The 18590-nt window shown below is 40.5% G+C and overlaps 1 protein-coding gene across 3 annotated transcripts in view; it reads right to left on the bottom strand.

Moving 5' to 3' along the window:
• Positions 1 to 397: 397 nt before the first annotated feature.
• nr6a1a (nuclear receptor subfamily 6, group A, member 1a) overlaps positions 398 to 18590 on the bottom strand; it is an 88830-nt gene continuing 70637 nt past the window's right edge. For all 3 annotated transcript variants that reach the window (XM_053420750.1, XM_053420751.1, XM_053420752.1), the window contains 8 exons: positions 15967 to 16197; positions 14793 to 14848; positions 13332 to 13492; positions 12317 to 12547; positions 11363 to 11617; positions 9055 to 9176; positions 8810 to 8962; positions 398 to 5927 (listed from right to left, as the gene is read on the bottom strand). In XM_053420750.1, the coding sequence (XP_053276725.1) occupies positions 5797 to 5927; positions 8810 to 8962; positions 9055 to 9176; positions 11363 to 11617; positions 12317 to 12547; positions 13332 to 13492; positions 14793 to 14848; positions 15967 to 16197 (1340 nt within the window). In that variant the 3' untranslated portion in view covers positions 398 to 5796. The remainder of the gene's footprint in view (positions 5928 to 8809; positions 8963 to 9054; positions 9177 to 11362; positions 11618 to 12316; positions 12548 to 13331; positions 13493 to 14792; positions 14849 to 15966; positions 16198 to 18590) is intronic.

Raw genomic sequence — 18590 nt, 5'->3', positions numbered from 1 at the left:
TGAACCGTGCCTTACAAAGAGGATCTCAGAAGACTTTGGGTTAAGAATTTGTTATTGCTAAAGAGCTTTAAAGGTTTTCAAAGTAATTTCAAAGAGTTTCGATATTCATCCGACCAAAGTCAGAGAAATTCTATAGATGGATGATTTTGAATTTGTATCTATATAGGTGTTCGTCCAGATTAATCTGGACCTGTTAGGCTCCACATAACCAAGGAGAAAATGCATTACCAAGAGTGTTTCAGGGTGATCTTGATCATCAAAATGAATCTAAGTTAGAACAGCTCTAAACAGTGAGAGAACATGCCTGAAGCCGAAGCAGCTCTGCAGGAACAGTGGTCCAGTGTTACTCCGTCAAAGAAAAGCGAACAGTGTGTACACTTGCATAACGTTCACATTTATTTGGTTTCAAGTCCTAACATATTCTAAACATGCTTTTAACACGTAATGGATCACATTCTTCACAGGTAGTTAAAGTAACAAGAGCAGACAAGAGATTTCTGAGAGAAAAACATAAAGGCGTTTCAATTGTCTGATCACAGGTGTTGACATGTGTAAATCTATTTCTTCCCTGAGATATGTCAGATTTTTATTCTCCTTCACTTCCTCAAAACTCTTCTCATTATCATAATGTGCTCCTGAACAACATAGTTATCACAGTGCTACAGCACCAGGGTTCAACACATGTTTGTGTTGTTTGCCTGTAGTGGCTTTTAATAGTTGTTCCTCCCTGACGACATCTGCAAAAAAATAAAATAGTGCAAAATCTGACTTTACGTTTCTTTTCTATACGTTTTTAATGGCTATTCCTACAGTTAATATGACATTGACTATCCAGTGGCAGCACCTTTAGACTATTGCAACAGGAGTCCAACACAAGCAGTGAAAACTGTCAGTTGACTAGACTGTAAAAGTTATTATTTTTGAAAAAGTCAGTTTACTAATAAAGCCAACAGTTTGATAGGTCGATTGAAAACCATTTCCTAAGGTTATAATGGATGTTAAACATGGTTTTCACATTGCTTAAAGTGTGGATATAATCTCTGTATCAGTCCTTAAAGTTACAGGAAAGATGAAAAACAAAAACAAAATATAACTTTGAAGGCAGACATTTTCATACGTTCATGACATCAGTAAGTAAGGCTGGCAGCTTCCATTTAAAAGCGTTATAAGTACAACCCCAGTGATAACACTGCACTGCACTGTCTGTTGTTGCAGGCCGCTGCATCAGGGTGACATGAGCAAGTGAGAGCATGTAAACAGGAGATAAACATTTACATTCTCCGATTGATAATTGATCACGAGCAGCATTAACAAAGTCACAGTTGATAGCAGTCCCATTGTTAACACTACATGTTACCTTGAAAGGCCCTGTCAATGAACAACAATCATAGGACCACAGAAAAAACCCAGACACACAATATCATGATATGGTGATTATAGTGTAAACAACCAGCAGCCCTTCACAAGATAACAAGACGTACTTAAAAAAGGTCAGCACGGGAAAATAAAGCACTAGTTAACTGCAGTAAGAATGCCCTGCATCACGTGAATGCTTAATCAGTACGCGGACATTGTCATTGACATTCTCTCATCTTTGGTATGGATAACAGGGCAGGAGTGAATTAAAAGATGACACTAATTTAACCTGTAAAAATGTCAAAGATCAGAGAAATAAAAGCTGCTGGCAGCAGACGAGTCTGAGTTAGAAAGGAAAATGAGGCAACGTGTTTAAGCATTCGAAAAATGAGAAATAAAACAGGCATCAGCACGTGTTCTAAAGCTGAGAGGTCACTGAGTGAAATAAGAGACAAAATAACAGAACATTGGTGCAATGAAACCAATAAATAAGACAAAAAAATCACCTATTTGAAAGTAACATGATGACAAATAAAGAGGTAGTTTCAGTACAGAAATTGCAAATGACATCCCTTGTCTGCACAAAAAAATTCAAATACAAATACAGCAAATAAAAAGAACACTTTCATCAGCATATGTGTATCAAAATATGCCAGTTAGGAAGTCAGAGCAGTGGCAGTAATGTAGCTGTAGATATTTTTATTTAAACTTTGATTAGCATTTGCTGCTACATTAAAGGAAAAATCCCACTTCAGATCCTCTTCCACCGTCAGATCATAGCAGTCTGTGATGTTCACTACATTCCTGGAGTTACTCTGACATGAGGGGACTTTGTTCTTTGCCACCCTGAACATTTTCTTGGGTAATCCTACTACACAGTTAGCAGGGTTCTATGTTTCCCTGACTGTTTCTGTGTACAGATCAGCTAGACTGTTGAACATTAATGCAAAAATGGCAGTCCTTGGTCTTTCCATTCTCACACCAAACTTGACAGATAACACTTGTATTTCAAATCTTTGGAATTTCTGTCATTAAACTCTATTTTTAAGCATTTTTGGGGGATTTTTCCTTTGACATTATCGATCACATCACACAGATTTCTATTACATGAAAAAATCTATCCCTGAGAACATGTGGATTCAAGGGTCACATCATCAAATTTGCATAAACGAATTTTCTCACCTGGCACCGTATATAGTTCTGGTTGTATAAGCTCGGTTTTAAGATATCCATGTGGTGCTTACATAACTGACGAAAGTACATTATAAATATATATTTTTAAGTCTCTGCGCACTATACACACTGCTGCTGGTTTCATATTGACTATTTCTTTGATAGAAAGTAGTTCCAATGAAAACCCAATTCCAGTTAGAACTAAAGAACTGATTTTTGCAGAAAGACATGTTTTTAAATATTAAATTTCCTAATAATGTGAGCACCACAAGCTAAACTCTATCCACTCCCATTTTATAGGGGTGAAAGACAGATATTTCAAAACTGCAGCTGATCAAATCAAAACCACTTCCAAGGCGGCATATACCTTGGGGTGAGTGAGAATTTTTTTTCGAGTATATTTAATATAATTTAACTAAAATAACCCTTTAACCTTAGAAGTCTGTGTGATGATGATGTATAATTTACCGTAAGGACACAGATAATATTGTCTATGCACCTGACGCAGCTGCTCTGAGAACAATGGTAGTAGAAAACTTGTGTAATTCAAGTTTGAAACCAACAATTGCTCCAAAACATCACATTGTAAATAAATCAAATAATGCATAAAAAACTGTCAGCATTGTCAATATAAAATGTAGCTGACATTGCCTGAGTAATTCTTTGTTTTCATAAACCACTGTGGACAAGGGAAAGAGTAATTATTAATGTAAAAAAAGTCAAGAATCTGTTGAAAATTTTGAAAATGATAGAGCCTTCTCTTCACTCTGCAAAAAAGTGAAAAACAACAAAAAACCAAAACATTCACAATAACTACAAAGGTACATGAAAATGTATAATAATCAAAAGATGTAAAGAGGCTAACTGAAACATTTGAAAGATAATCACTGCATTGGACTGGTGGTAGAGTTAATGCTGCACACAGAGTGGTAGATAGAAACTGGCAGGAGAAGCCATGACATTCTGATGATGCCACAGACTCTCGCTCCATCCATCATCACTGCCAAGAGAAAAATCCACACTGCATGTCTCACCTTAAAACTACATTCACTTTCACCGAATGGGGGGGAGTGGGGACCTTGGGGGAAATAAAGTGGAGAAAAAAAACACTTTTTCTACAGAGGACCTACAATGTCCTGGAACCTACATCTACTAATACTACAAGTACATCAGCATGGTCACTGAGGAACTCCTGAATGCAATACATAACACTCACTTTACCCTGTTTAAATCCAGGTCGGCAGGGACCTGAGAGAGAGGAACACGCTTGGTGGGCAGTGGCCGAGAGTCAAGGTCTCCACACCTCACCGTCGTGTGCAAAAAAGAGTCATTGCAAGAACTGCATTGTGTCTGCATTTCAAAATTGTTCATACGTCATGAAACGGCTAAAAACTTGAAGAAAACCAAGAAGAAACTTCAAGTAGTTTGAAGTGATCCTCTCATACTTCAAAAATAAAGACCATTTTCTATGGCTTTATTTTTTAACAATGTGCATATCTGTCACAGAGGTTATATGCAAGCCAGAGGTCACCGAAATTCTCTAAAACTAGCCTAGAATCATTAAGACATGGCCCAGATCAATCAAACTGAATCCCCTTTCGTCTGGGTTAAAGTGACAATCCGCAAGTTCTTTGCTGTTGATAAACTTAAAATTTACCTTATTGATTTTCGGAACAACCTTTAAACCCTGAAGACCTGAACTGAACCAGGTCACACTTACTAGTCCCCTTTAGATTGGAGTCAGGTCTAACTTAACCTACAACTGGTCTTAGGTCTGTGCAAAATTTTGATTGGACCGGGTAAGACCTGAGAACAGTCTTACGTTCCCGGCAAACAGAACTTTTGAATGGACCAGTTGGTTTTTAATTTGGGGTATTCCCAAATGGTTTGAAGCTGGAAAAGCTAACAGAGGCTAGCCAGCTTAAAATGAACCATCGGCAATGACCGCCGACTGTTAATCACTTCTCATGGACTTGGGTTAATTTGACCTCTATGATTTTAATCCAGTTGTTGTTGGTTCTAGTTTGGTTCTACTAGGTCAAGTATACATCAACTCACCTGTGAAGATCTCTTGCTATTTAGAACACCTAAAGTTATGTTTGATGATTTTGGTGTGTTCTGAATGAATTGAAGACCTCAGCATTACACAGACTACCACTTTAACCCACAACACAACAGTATTGTGGACCTTAGATTTAGGTATGTTGAAAAAGCACCAAGTTCCTGGTACTACAGGCAAAAGAGCCCAAATAATGAGCCGTCTCATGAGAAGCAAAGGGAGAAGCAAAGACTGGGAATAAAGTCTGCTCTATGCATATAGTATGTGTGCATAAGAATGTGCGCATGTTTAGTAGCATTTAGAATGAAATGCGGCAACATACTCATCTGTCCAGCAAAGGGTTCTCCCCTCTGACGTAGATTGATTAATTTCTTATCTTGATCCTTCATTGATAATAAACCTTTTTTCTTTGTGAAGCTATCAGCTCCCCACCATTCAATGGGTGTTTGAAAAAAGCATTGCATAACACTTTGGTCAAAAAAGGAAAACAATAGAAACTATAACAGCAAACCTACATATTCTCGTCTTCCTCTTCATTAAAGCCTTACACCCCCAGTCTATGATTGTAAAAAATACCCGTATGCTCCGTTTTTCAATGAAGATCCCACAGAACCAACAACTGTCACTTAACTCATGGAATGTTAAACTGACAAGATAACCTCTCATTAGCAGAATATCTGAGAGTCCATACAGATAAAAAAGCTCAGTTTTTCTAACTAACTTAGCATTTTCAGTGTAACTAAAGACTGGATTTCAATCTTTGATTTATGCAGCTCCTTTGAACATTCGGTCTCTGATTGAGTTGCCAAAGCATCCACAGGAATTTGGTTTTGGGCCTCTCTTCATTTAACAGCAAAAAAAGGTACCTGAAAATACATAACATCATAACATCTTCCTGAGGTAGTCTCAAAACACTCATCACGTGTCTATCCGCCCCCGTCTGAATAAAATAAACTCTCTTAAAGTCTAGTTCTAACAATGGCAACACCGACACATTGAGCAAACTGGATACACACTTGTAAACTCCAAAGACCAATGCATCTACGAGCATTTGTTTTGTACAGAAGCATGTGCACAGTGTAAATCAGCATACATTCAGCTCTGTCATGTAATAAATATATAAAGAAAAAAGTTACAAAAAACAAACTAGCTGCTTGTCACATTCACAAGGGAGGGGACCAATCCCTCGACTCTGCGTGTCGGGGGGTCTAGTTTCCTGCGGAGGTGGTCACGCAGGGCAATGGGCCGGTCCTGTAGCTGGTCAGGCTGGATTTGCAGGAGTGCAAGACTGCTTTGAACAAGAGCGGGAGCTGCTCCAGAGGGACATTCACCAACTTTCCTGTAAACAGAAACAACTTGATTTATATTTAGCTAAGCTTAGGCTATTTACCCCTGAAACTACAAAAGCGTTTTTATGGACTCGAACACTTCACCCACCCCTCCATCGACATAGTGGTGAGTAGATCATGAGTGAATTAGAATTTTCCAGTGAACTATCCCTTTAACAAAGGACCAAAAAAATGTTTTTGACATGGGAGAAAGTCAGAGTGACAAAGTAAAGAGCAGAATGAACTGATTGAATCAGTGCTGTGAAAATATACAGTATATTGAATTTTTGAAATATTATATATATATTTTAATCAAATGAGTGAAAATAATGGAATTAAAGATCTGTCTCTAATGTGAATCTGTTTTGAAACTGCTGTAATTCACCTTTTTAAAATTGTTTTATCAAGCTGCCATAGAGCTTTTCACAGGCTGGCAGCGATATATGAAGGTTGTTATAAGTGTTCCTCAGTTATATTCTTCAATCACAAGACACAAAGTCTTTTAATGTGTTAATTACGGTGGCCCTGAGAGCTCAACGAACAGCAACTTAAGAAAACACATGCAAGTTGACAAAACACAAGCAAAGTAAGAAAACATCTTCATCAATTTCATAACACAACACAACACATTACAGAAACGCGCAGCAAATAGACAAACGCGCTGCAATTATAGAAACGCGCTGCAATTAGACAAACGCGCTGCAAATAGAGGAGAAATCACAACGGAAGTGTACAGTACAGTGGTGTTCATATGTTTCGCAAACGCTAAACTTAACGAATCAGTTTTCATATTATTAACGTGAACGTTACGATGAACGTGAGTGAACGTCACGTAAAAAATGTTTATCATCATCATATCAGGCCATCATGAGGAGCGGGCGAGTGTGTGTGTGTGTGTGTGTGTGTGTGTGTGTGTGTGTGTGTGTGTGTGTGTGTGTGTGTAGTGAGCGCTCCGGTCCCGGGCATAGACTGTATATAGGTCCGACCCCGCCCACTCGCTCAGAAGAGGGGGCAAAATGTCTGTTTTGATAGTGAAGGTGTCCTACCCCTGCACACTATGGACAATACATTGCCTCACAAACAGGGGCTTGCTTGTTAGCGCTGTTTATTCAGTTTAACAGGAGAAGACGGCATGTCTCTAGATCGGACCATCTTCCGTGATCAGATGGGTCTCTCCGAGCGAGTGGGCGGGGTCGGAGCGCCGGAACACACATTCTCTCTCACACACACACACACGCACGCACGCACGCGCGCGCGCGCTCGCTCGCACGCACGCGCGCGCGCGCTCGCTCGCTCGCTCGCTCGCTCCTGGTATTTCGTGATGGCCTGATACGATGATGATTAAAAAAAATTAAGTGACGTTTACTCACGTCACGTTAATAATATGAAAACTGATTCGTTAAGTTCAGCGTTCAAACATATGCACAACACTGTACTGAACAGTCACTGCAGAGGGGCTGAAGAGCCGCGTTCGGCTCCAGAGCCGCGGGTGGCCGAACCCTGTGTGGAACCGAATTTGTATGGTGTATTGGACGTTTTTGTGGCAGCAGTGTCCATCACTTTTAGCTGTCCTTTGTAAACACTTCTGTTGTGTTTTCTCCTCTATTTGCTGCGCGTTTGTCTATTTGCAGGGCGTTTGTCTATTTGCTGCGCGTTTCTGTAATGTGTTGTGAAATTGATGAAGATGTTTTCTTACTTTGCTTGTGTTTTGTCAACTTGCATGTGTTTTCTTAACTTGCATGTTTCTTAAGTTGCTGTTCGTTGAGCTCTCAGGGCCACCGTAGTTAATCCTCTATTTGTTGAGGCAAATATCTGACATTTCATTTACCAAGTATCAATGAACCGAAACCCTCTAAAAGTACAAGTAGAGCGAGAAAAAAAATAAAAAAAATAAAAATAAAATATATATATATATATATATATATATATATATATATATGTATATATTTCGGAAGTTCCCAGCGTTCACAACATTGATCACAGAAAAGAATAAGGAGCCATTATATTCCACACAACCTTTGACACACACACACACACACACACACACACACACACACACACACACACACACACACACACACACACACACACACACACACACACACACACACACACACACACACACACACACACACACACACACACACACACACACACACAGACACACACACACACAGAGAGTGGCTGAAGAGCCGCATGCGGTTGCCGACCCCTGTGTGGAACCGAATTTGTATGATGTATTGGACGTTTTTGTGTCTCCTGTGGCAGCAGTGTCCATCACTTTTAGCTGTCCTCTGGAAACACTTCCGTTGTCGTTTCTCCTCTATTTGCAGCGCGTTTCTCTTTTTGCAGCACGTTTCTCTATTTGCAGCGCGGTGCTGCGCGTTTGTGTATTTGCTGCGCACTTTTTGTATTTGCTGCGCACTTTTTGTATTTGCTGCGCATTTCTGTTATGTGTTGTGTTTTGTTGTGAAATTGATGAAGATGTTTTCTTACTTTGCTTGTGTTTTGTCAACTTGCATGTGTTTTCTTAAGTTGCTGTTCGTTGAGCTCTCAGGGCTACCGTACTTGGGCCACATTGAAGGAGTGTCTACCCCGCTTACGTCCTCAGTGTAAGCTGAAGTATATACTCTGACATCTAAGCTGACTTTGTCCATGACGTCTGAGAAATTCAAAAAGCCCTTTGAGATGTAATTCATACGTCTTGGGTGATTTGGTTTGACCAAAACAAACCCAGTCTGACCCAGGCACAGGGTCTGATTCTGATTCTGAGGTAGGTGTAACATTTTCAAAAATACAAGCAAGTCCAGCTGTCTATGTGCACTTCTACAACTCCTGACAAAACCATAGTACTGGATGAATGAGAATCTTCACAGAGGCTCAAAGGTCTTACCTGCGATGCAGCGGATCTCCGGCAGACACATCATGATTTCAGGAAAGCGTTTGGGCTGGTGCGGGTACTTGTACTCAGTGTAGTCCTGACACACATACCAGTAGCGCTTGTTCAGCTGCTCAAGCTGGGAGGTGTTGGACAGTCCTCTGATATCTGCAAGGATACAAATGGTAGGAGTCATGTAGAGAATACACTACGGGTCATGAAGTGCTTGGGTCATGTAATAACAGAGCTTGTGTTGTTACCTTGGTTGAGGAAGTTGATGGCCTTCATACATGCATACTCTTCATTACTGATCTTCAACTGGTGGAACTTACGAAACAGATATATCAACCTCTCCATGACTTCCATCCCATCCTCACTGAAGCTGAGGAATAAAACACAGACCTGTCATTAACACTGGGAAAATACCAAAGTTAAATGCTGTCACTTGAGGGTCATATTAAAGCTACTGCATATTATCCAAACAAAGCAGAAGATAAACTGGTTTACTGTCCACATTAAGATCCACTGTGATGAAGTGGAGTAGCTCATCACAAAATGAAATTCCCCTCAACACTATTATCTTCTATGCTTCAATGAACAAGGCAAAAATGAGGGAGGGAATGTGTCACATCTAGTAGAAGTGCTTATCAAACGTCTGGCTGATCCCCCAGCTTTTTATAAGAGTTAGAAAAACCCACAGAGTTTAATTCCACTCATCAAACCTCAAACCCCTGTATCTCTCATAGTTCTAATCTCACCCAGAAACTTTAGTGCCGCCACTGTAAATCAGACATTCAGTCTTTAACGACAAGCAAATTGACCGAAGCAGCACAACAGCACAGTGTATTAGGAGAATGTGTGTCATGAGGTCAGATAATACTGGTCTGATTTACACAGAACCAACCCCCCACTCATCCTTTCCTATCCAGAATGGGACATGCATGTATTTCCCATGCCAGACAGTGCTAGCCACAGCTCTGTCCTGACGAGTCCTCCCATTCACGCACCACTTCACTGGCCCTCATCCAACAACAATACATTCCCTGTTGGTTTCAAGGAATTATCAGAAGCTTTTAGAGATACTATGCTCACAGAGTAGAACGTCTTGCCTTTGTTGTTGCAGAGGGGAACATTTAATTCTTGATATCCACCACTCTTCATGAAATATGGAATTGCCCTCGCTCCAACGGGTTAAATATAAAATCTTAAATATGGAGTTGATAAGTTGTTTCTGAAAAAAATGTCATCTCATTTGTTGAAATCCTCTTCGAGTCCTGATAACCATCAATAAATGAAAAGAAAGCTGGGGTCTTTGGCCCTTGCAGGCCTGTAATAAACACAACTAATCATTTCATTTTGACAGCATGAAATAATTGGCTGGCGTACTTGTCTGTCACTAACCGACTTGCCTGCCTGTGCACATCCTACCATACAATGTATGCTCGCATTGAGGATGACTGAAGCATCATACAACTCTTAAGCAGAGATTTTAGTCAGAAGTAAGTGAGCAACTGGAAAAGTCGGCTTCTAGCATTTGTCAGGCAGTACAGTTTCATAAAGACGCAGCTTTGACGAGACGGTCGATTGGAGGGATGAGATGCATTGCTTGAATTTTGTGTTGTCTTCTTTTGGTTACTTTCCCAAGCTTAGAACCCCCAGTTTGGATATCTTGTGTATGTGAATAGCTCCACAAACGGGAGCTAGGAGACAATATGAGACACTGTAGGTGAAATAATACTGAACGAGTGAAATGTCTTCAGCCATTCTTCTACTTACATACAGATGCCTTTTTCAACTGCAGTAGGGGTGTGTGTATGTGGGGGTGGTTTTTTTGGGGGGGGGGGGGATAGCGACTTCATTGTTGTGTGGGTCTGTCTGGTAGATGATGCTAGTCTCTCTAACGTCATGTTTTGAGCAACATTAACTCGTGTTTTGGCTCCATAATGACATATGATAAAGTTACCGTGAACATGTTAGATAACAGATCAGAGCAATGGTAGCATTCATTTGGACTTATTAGTGTTTCTATCCTCCTCTGCTTTCCCTGAGGGAAATATTAGTCTCTTTAACTGCTGAATGCTCCAGCTTTTCACTGACCTTGTCAACCTAGAGCTTTTGCACTCAACACTTCCAGAGAAATGTGGTTGGTGGAAGCTATATGACTGAATCAAAACTGTAAAGTTGCATGTTGTAAAATCAAAACAACTTATGTATAGATGCTAAAAAGGCCCAATGAGCTGAGGGGAACAGCTTGGTGATAATTCCCTGAAGGCGCTTCAACCTGAACATGGTGTCCTCCAGTAAAGTAAGACTTAAGCTATGCTTCTTGCTTGATGGTTACAAACTAAATATAGTGGGTTATATCTTGGCATACAGAGGTTAGGGTTGCTACACAGTTTTCTCTTGATGCCTGTATGATTTTAACATCACATTCATACAGAATTACTTTTAAATCAATGGAATCCAAATTACAAAATAGAAGACCCAAGTTGCAATGTACTTGGGTAATAAAACAGGGATAACGAAAGCCCCTCGTGCAAATCCCTTCTTTAACTCATTGGCACTTACCCCTGCAGCTCGTCATCAGACGGTGTATACTTGGCAGTGATGTCAGCCAGGTCTCCGAAGATCTGGGCACTGTAGATAGTCAGGCAGGAGAGCAGGATGAGCTCCTGCCAGGTGGAGCTTAGCAGGCAGGTGTAGTCCTCTATGGAAAGCTCGCAGAAGAATGGCAGCTTCTTAATCCAGGAGATCTGACGGAAGAGCAACTCATCTGCCAGGCGACACAGCAGGGAGAACAGCTCCACCTGCGTCACCTTGTACCTGGGATGGAAAAGACAACAATATATTACGCTGGGAACTTCGTCTTGCTGTGCATAGCTTCATAAGCACGTGAAATCTGATTGATTACATATTTGATGTTAAATTTACCATGACAACGCATTAACTACATACTTATTCACATAATTTTGCCATTATCATAGTGGAAATGAAGAGTTACTTGTTTAGCCATTACCTGTGATGTAACAAGTTAATTAGAAAATCTCTGAACTTAAATTCAAAAAGACAGATGGTCTGCCACTGTCATTTATGAATTGAATGCATATAATACACACACACACACACACACACACACACACACACACAGGTAAATCTATTTTTTTCTTCAAGTTTTACATGGAACCCAGTCTGCAGTTGACTTCGCTTTCAACAACGTCTTTTAAATTCTACGGACAAAGTATCAGCAGCAGAAATAAAATGACAAAACATTGAATGTTCTGAATTAAATAAATAACCAGTTTTACTTAAAATACGTTCTAACACAGCTGCACAATGGGAAAACTGCAGTGTTGAACTTTGACTTTTTTAAGTCTGTGCTAACAGTTTGTAGTTACTAGGATAAGACTTAAAAAGTCACTGCTAAGTGTGGTCTTTCAAAACTCTAGACATGTGATGAGCAAACTAAGCTTTATATGAGCTGGGAAGAAATCAACACAATGTACACGTGTTGTACTGTCTCACCCGTCTTCTATGAGCATAGGTGTGGCCAGTGGGGCCAGATCTTCAGCTGCCACCAGCTGCAGCACCAGGGGGTGGGACTGTGGGTAGATGCTGCGGGGCTGGGGGGCCAGCAGGCCTGACTGGGCAGCATAACTGAACAGGTGAGGCAGGAGCTGGTAGTGTGTGGACATGGAGGTGTTGATGTACTGGTCCCTGAGGGCTGCCGTGTAGCCGTTCATTTCCACAGAGCGACTGTATGCACACAGAGGTCAAAGGTTAAACACATAGACAGATAGGGGCACATCTGAATTATTTTTAATATCAAAGGAATAGTTGGACATTTTGAGTAATACACCATCTTACCCAGAGGCAGATGCGATTGATACATCTCATATCTGTGTGCTCAGTAGATAGCAAAGCCAGTGGTTTCCCTCTGCATCCTGTGTTTGTGCTAGGTTTTGCATAACATGCCACACAGTCATATAAGTCGTGACCTTTATACTCGACTTTGGTGAAGTTCTGTGCTTTTTTGCATTAACATTGTTTTTTAAATTTCTTAGCAAACTTGTAGACTAAACTTTGCTGTTCACTTTGTACCTGCATACCAAAGCTTTCTCTGCTCAGGCATTCTATTTTGTTGTTCATTTCTGCTCAGATTTAATTTGATAAAACAAGTATTCCTCTGAATAGTTACCAGGCTCTGTGGCTGCAGAAAATCTTCTGTTTATACAAAATGTGACTAAAATAAATGCCGTCATGCGAGTACCTAGACAATATTTGCCCTTGATGAGTGCAGATATACAATATGCTCGTCTCCTTAGCAAGAACAGCAGATAGTGCTGCAAGCTCTTTGTGTTTGCTATCATCACCAAGCCTGAGGAGCTGCATATTCAGGCATTCTTAGGTTGATGAATGCCTCAAGTGAAGTCTGGATGAGACAGGAATGAGGTGTTAGACTGTCAGGGCCGGCTCATTATCTCACTGACGGGCCAAGTGCCGGCGCTGTACGGCTGAGTGGATTAGATGAACAACTCACTTGGATGACAGAGTGGAGGCAGGTGATGGCTGGTTGCCCTCTGAAGCTCCATTGCTTGGAGAGCTGTGGTCACTGTCACCGTTGTTGCCCCAGTTGTGCTCCGGGGCATCCTCCTTGAACTCCTGCCCTGACATGATCCGCTCTATCTCCTCCTCCGTGATCTAAAACGCACAAATACACAATTTATATTTTTTCTCTTTTTTTTTTGCTTATAGATGGTTAATGGTAAATGGTTTTGTATTTATATAGCGCTTTTCTAGTCTTGATGACCACTCAAAGCTCTTTACAGTACAGTTTTACATTCACCCATTCACACACACATTCATACAGTGCATCTTATCGCAGCACTTTGTTATTCTATGGGGGGGCCATTCGGGGTTCAGCATCTTGCCCAAAGACACTTCGGCATGCAGACTGGTCAGACTGGGGATCGAACCGCCGACCTTCAGGTTGGAGGACGACCACTCTACCCCTCAGCCACATCCTCATAAGATGTGTCTCGGTTCAGCTGATAGCAGTGACTAGCTCTCTGCTGCTTCTCAATCAAATGTTCAGGAGCAAGGCCACAATCACACAATGAAACAGGGAGCTAGAGAAAGACAGACAGGAGGCAAACAGGTACGCGCCTGTGTGTGTACACATGTGTGTGCATTTGACTGACTGGAACACACACACATACACACACATAAAATAATAGAAACCTAGCAGGTCTGTGCTGGGAGAAGCACAGACAAAAGCTATTTAGAAAGGCATTAACATTCCGTAAAATGTAGTGTCTTGTATCTGTAGCAGGGGTCAATTCATTGGCATTTCTATCAATTTATTACCTATATTGAAATAGCAATTCATTCCATATTAATGACAGAGAGGTCTTTCTTTCATTAGGGTTTAGAAATAAAGCCGTATTTTAATAGAAGCAGGGGTTTCTGTTTTTTTACTCACTGAATTGAGTTGGAATGAATTGAGCTCATCCCTCCCCTGAATAGTGACTCAGTGGTACTTAGCCTCATGCCACCCATTATCCTGACCATTTGTATCTCTCAAATGAAGCTGGTGCTGAATAGGGAATTATCAGTGCTACATGATAATTCTGAAGGTCAGGGCTCACGCTCATTACATCCTTCAAGGGTACACCCACATGGTTAGCATTACAGCACTGGTTAGAGCGGTTGTCCTCCAAACAGAAGGTCATTGGTTTGATCCCAGTCTTCCCCTCTATAGCAAGATGCTGAACGTGAATGGCCCGAAAAGATGCATTGTATGAAAGTGTGTGTGAATGGGTGATTGGCAAGCTATACTGTAACGCACTTTGAATGGTCATGAAGGCTAGAAAAGCTCTAAATAAATTCAGACCATTTACCATTTATTTAAGTGAATGGTTTGTGCGCTAAATGGTAAGCGAGCTAACTCTGTGACTGAGACAGGTTAATATGTATAGAGTGATTGTATATAGAGGCGTACCTGAACAGGCCCGATGCTTTTGTTCCTCCCTCCTGGCATGCCATCCTCCCTGATTGCTACATGACAGAAAGAAAGATTTCATTTTCATTTGCTTCCTGAACAAGAACACGATTCATGATTAGTATCACAGCTCTACCTAGTGGCTGAAATCAATCAAACACTGCACCGCCTGACGCCCTGTACATCCATGTGGTGATTTTTTCCTTTGTGTTAGAACTAAAGCTTTTCCTCCATCTGTTAGGAGGCAAACATTTTCCTTTCTTTACCATAAGGATTATTTGTTTAACACTGTGATTTAAGTAAATCTATTTCATGTGACAAGACAAGCTGAACCGAAGTTATACATTTGGAGAATAAGCCAAACAAAATGAAATCTGACGTCCCTTAAAGAGTTTCATCCACTAGAGGGCAGTATATGCAATTGGAACGAACAACATAACTCTTGCGGGTGCTTACTGTATGAATGTGTGTGTCACCAAGCACCTCACAATTTGGACAGTTTGATTACATTTTTTTATAATATTTCATTCAAGTTAAATTAGTTTTGAAGTCTGATCTGTCTCTGGAAAGACTTAACTGGAGCTACAACCAATTAGTAAATTAAGACTATTGATGAATTATGTTTACAAATGTTTAATCATTGAAGTAAGCTTTCAAGAGGAAAAAGCTAAAGATTTACTAGATTCCGTTTGTAAAATGTGAGGATTTACTGCGTCGGTGAAAAATGATCACACAAACAAAAGTTATACCATATTCTTGTAATGAAAGGTAGTAATGTTTTGGAATGTTGCCGTTAACTAATAAATAAAAGAAGACATTTTTCAACATTTAAACAGTTTATAAAAATTAGACATTAGTTGAATTAATATTGTAAATAATCTGAGGCTGCAGACTATTTTGTTGATTTTCTCATTATGATTATTGTAACATATAGACTTTGTTCTTGTCTATAAGAAGAAACTAAAACAAAAACTATGAAAATAGTTATTTCACTTTCAAGGAGAAGCCTTGATGAACAATAATAAAAACATGAGTTTACCATGAATGGAAATCTTAGCTGTTAAGTGGAAACAAATAATCAAAAGACTTATTTTTTCATTTTCTCTTGTAGGTGGGAGCACTGGAAGCTTATAATGTCAACTGAAGTAATGTCCTGTGTGTGTCCAAATGTTACCTTTGCGGTTCATCCCCATTTGCAGACACTTGAGCAGGCGGCAGTACTGGCAGCGGTTGCGCTGCTTGCGTGACATCTCACAGTTCTTGTCACGGCTGCAGCGGTACACACGCTTGTTACAGATGCTGCGCTTGAAGAAGCCCTTGCAGCCCTCACAAGAGATGATGCCATAGTGCAGGCCTGTGGCACGATCTCCACAGATAAGGCAAGTACGCTGGTCAGCTGGATCATCTGCAGACAGAAGAGAAAGAGGGAAAAGGGACAGATTTAGAAATCCACTCTGCAAAACCCTTGCTGAAGGCACAAGTTTTTAATTGAGATCATGGGGTCGGTCGAGGCTTAAGTGCTATCCAGGCGCTGGCTAATCCGAAGGATGCTTAAAATCTAACTCTCATTTTCTGAAAGTGGAGATGTAACAGGCAGCAGGATTGAGAATGGAGACGTTGTGTAGCTTATGTTTTATTCAGAAACTCTGTTGACAGGAGGCAGAAAGGTATACGACACGACTGATTTGTTTACAACCTCTCCTTTCTCTTAACAGTAACATCGCATTGAAGAGGCCTTTCTCTCTCAGCGAAACTCACCCTAAAACAAACTGATGTCTAATATGTATTTCAGTCAAATATAGTTAATTTTGTCAGTTGTGACATGTGGTTTGGAGATGCTCTCTCTATTGAACACCATTATCCTTAAAATCTGCATCGTCTTGTAACTTCGAAATGGCAGCTTATCTTCCAATCAAGTGTTTTAAAATCTATTGGCGCTCAGTCTATAGCAGTATCTCTTTACATGGATCCTACACAGGTACTTTCTTAATCATTAACCCTCATTCTTTTTCCTAAAAAAGCAAACACTTTTTGCTGATCACTCAAAACCAAAAGGCTGTTAGAATAGGATTAGTAATAAGTGAGGGCAGGGATTTGGAACACATGTGAGGGGATATTTGGGGGCTCAGGATAAGAGGAGGGGCCTTGTGGCACAGTGGGACAGTGGTGTGGAGCAGGATGTCCTGAACCAAGCACATAGATGTTTAAATTAGTTGAAAGGCTCACTGACAGCTTTCTTACCATGGAAGAGGGAGACTTTTAAAAAAAATAAGAAAAACTGGGCCGATGTCTCTTTCAAAAAGACTTGTGGATGTATGGCGGAACATACCGATGGACTTGGGGGAGGATCAAAGACAGATGTTTTTCGACTGAGGACCTTCCTTGTGAAGCCTCTTAACTAAGTGTGAAGGTGTTCTCAAACTGAAAAGACAGCAATCGGTAAAAGCTGCTGGAAATCTTCTCCTAATCCTCCGTCTACCTCCAGGCCACATGATACACATAATCAAACTCATCGAGGAGGAAGCTGACAATTAAGTCAGATTATATTCATGCATATTCTTTATTATCATGGTCTTTTAAGCTTTATAACACACACATAAAGAAGCTCCACACACCACACCCCTCCTGCTAAGAGAGTGGACGGGTTGGACACCATGGTTACAGCGATCAGCTCTGCCTGCAGCAGGAATGTGACCTGCAGATGATCAGAGTCAGAGCTTGACTCAGTTTGGACACATCAGGACCTGAGGTTACACTTATACAACATGTTGATGCATGTGATGTAATGGGGGTTCCTGCTTCTCTATTGTGGCACAAAGACAAGGTTTGGTGAGAAAGCTGTATTGGTATTGGTTTTGTCGAATATAGTCAGCTTCTTGTGTCCCACCACCAGGCCGTTTGAGGACCTGGTAAGAACTTGTACACATCTGAAATGTGAGCACTGCTACAGACTCCTGTTTGTGAGACACCACTAGAAGAGAGGGTGTATAAGAGGAGTGTTTTCATCTTTAACTAAGTACTGTATATTAAAAACCTATTATCCACTTGTATTAAAAACCTCCCTCATAAAATTGACTAGCTCTCAGACAAAATTAATGGAATTTAAGTATCATAAGTACCTCAAACGTTCTACTTAAGTATGTAACTGCAGCAGGACCATTAGCTATAGGCTGATGTAGAGAATGGTTTCCTTCTATTAAAGATAGGCAGAGTCCATTATAAACACAAGATTGTGTGTGCTTTCACATGTGTAGCCACAAAGAAACATAACAGGTCTGAGGCTGCTGTCCAGCAGGTTAATGCTGTCTGCTGAGCCTGGAGATTAACCTGAACTCCTGATTAATCCAAGACTCCTGTGTAATGCAACGCACTGCACCGCACACAGGCAGGACCTTTACCCTCCTATGGGCTTCTGAGGTTGGAAAGCCAATAATGGAGCCAGACAAGCAGGTCTCCTGCATGGCCTCCATTTGTACTACACTCACTACTGTCATCTGTTCACAAAATCATGAACAACAATAGCCCCATGTGGATTGATAGAGATATGCTGAACCTGCATTGTCATATATGATGTGAAATGTTCTGCTGTAAATAAACGTGTAAATTGCCATTAGAAATTATATTATTTAAGTACTTTATCAACATAAAGTATGTAACATTGGTTTATCAAAAAAATACATGTTCTATGTGCAGAAACAATTATAAATTACTCTTGTGTTGACTATAACCAAGTCATGTAACTAAGTTTGATTAAATATAAAAAGCTCATCATAAATCTTCAAAATTGAGCTGGAAAAC

This window comes from Pleuronectes platessa, chromosome 4 (assembly GCF_947347685.1).
Source record: "Pleuronectes platessa chromosome 4, fPlePla1.1, whole genome shotgun sequence".
In the NCBI taxonomy this organism is placed as follows: Eukaryota; Metazoa; Chordata; class Actinopteri; order Pleuronectiformes; family Pleuronectidae; genus Pleuronectes; species Pleuronectes platessa.
Note: the sequence above shows the minus strand (reverse complement) of the source record. Positions and strands in the feature narration are given on the sequence as shown.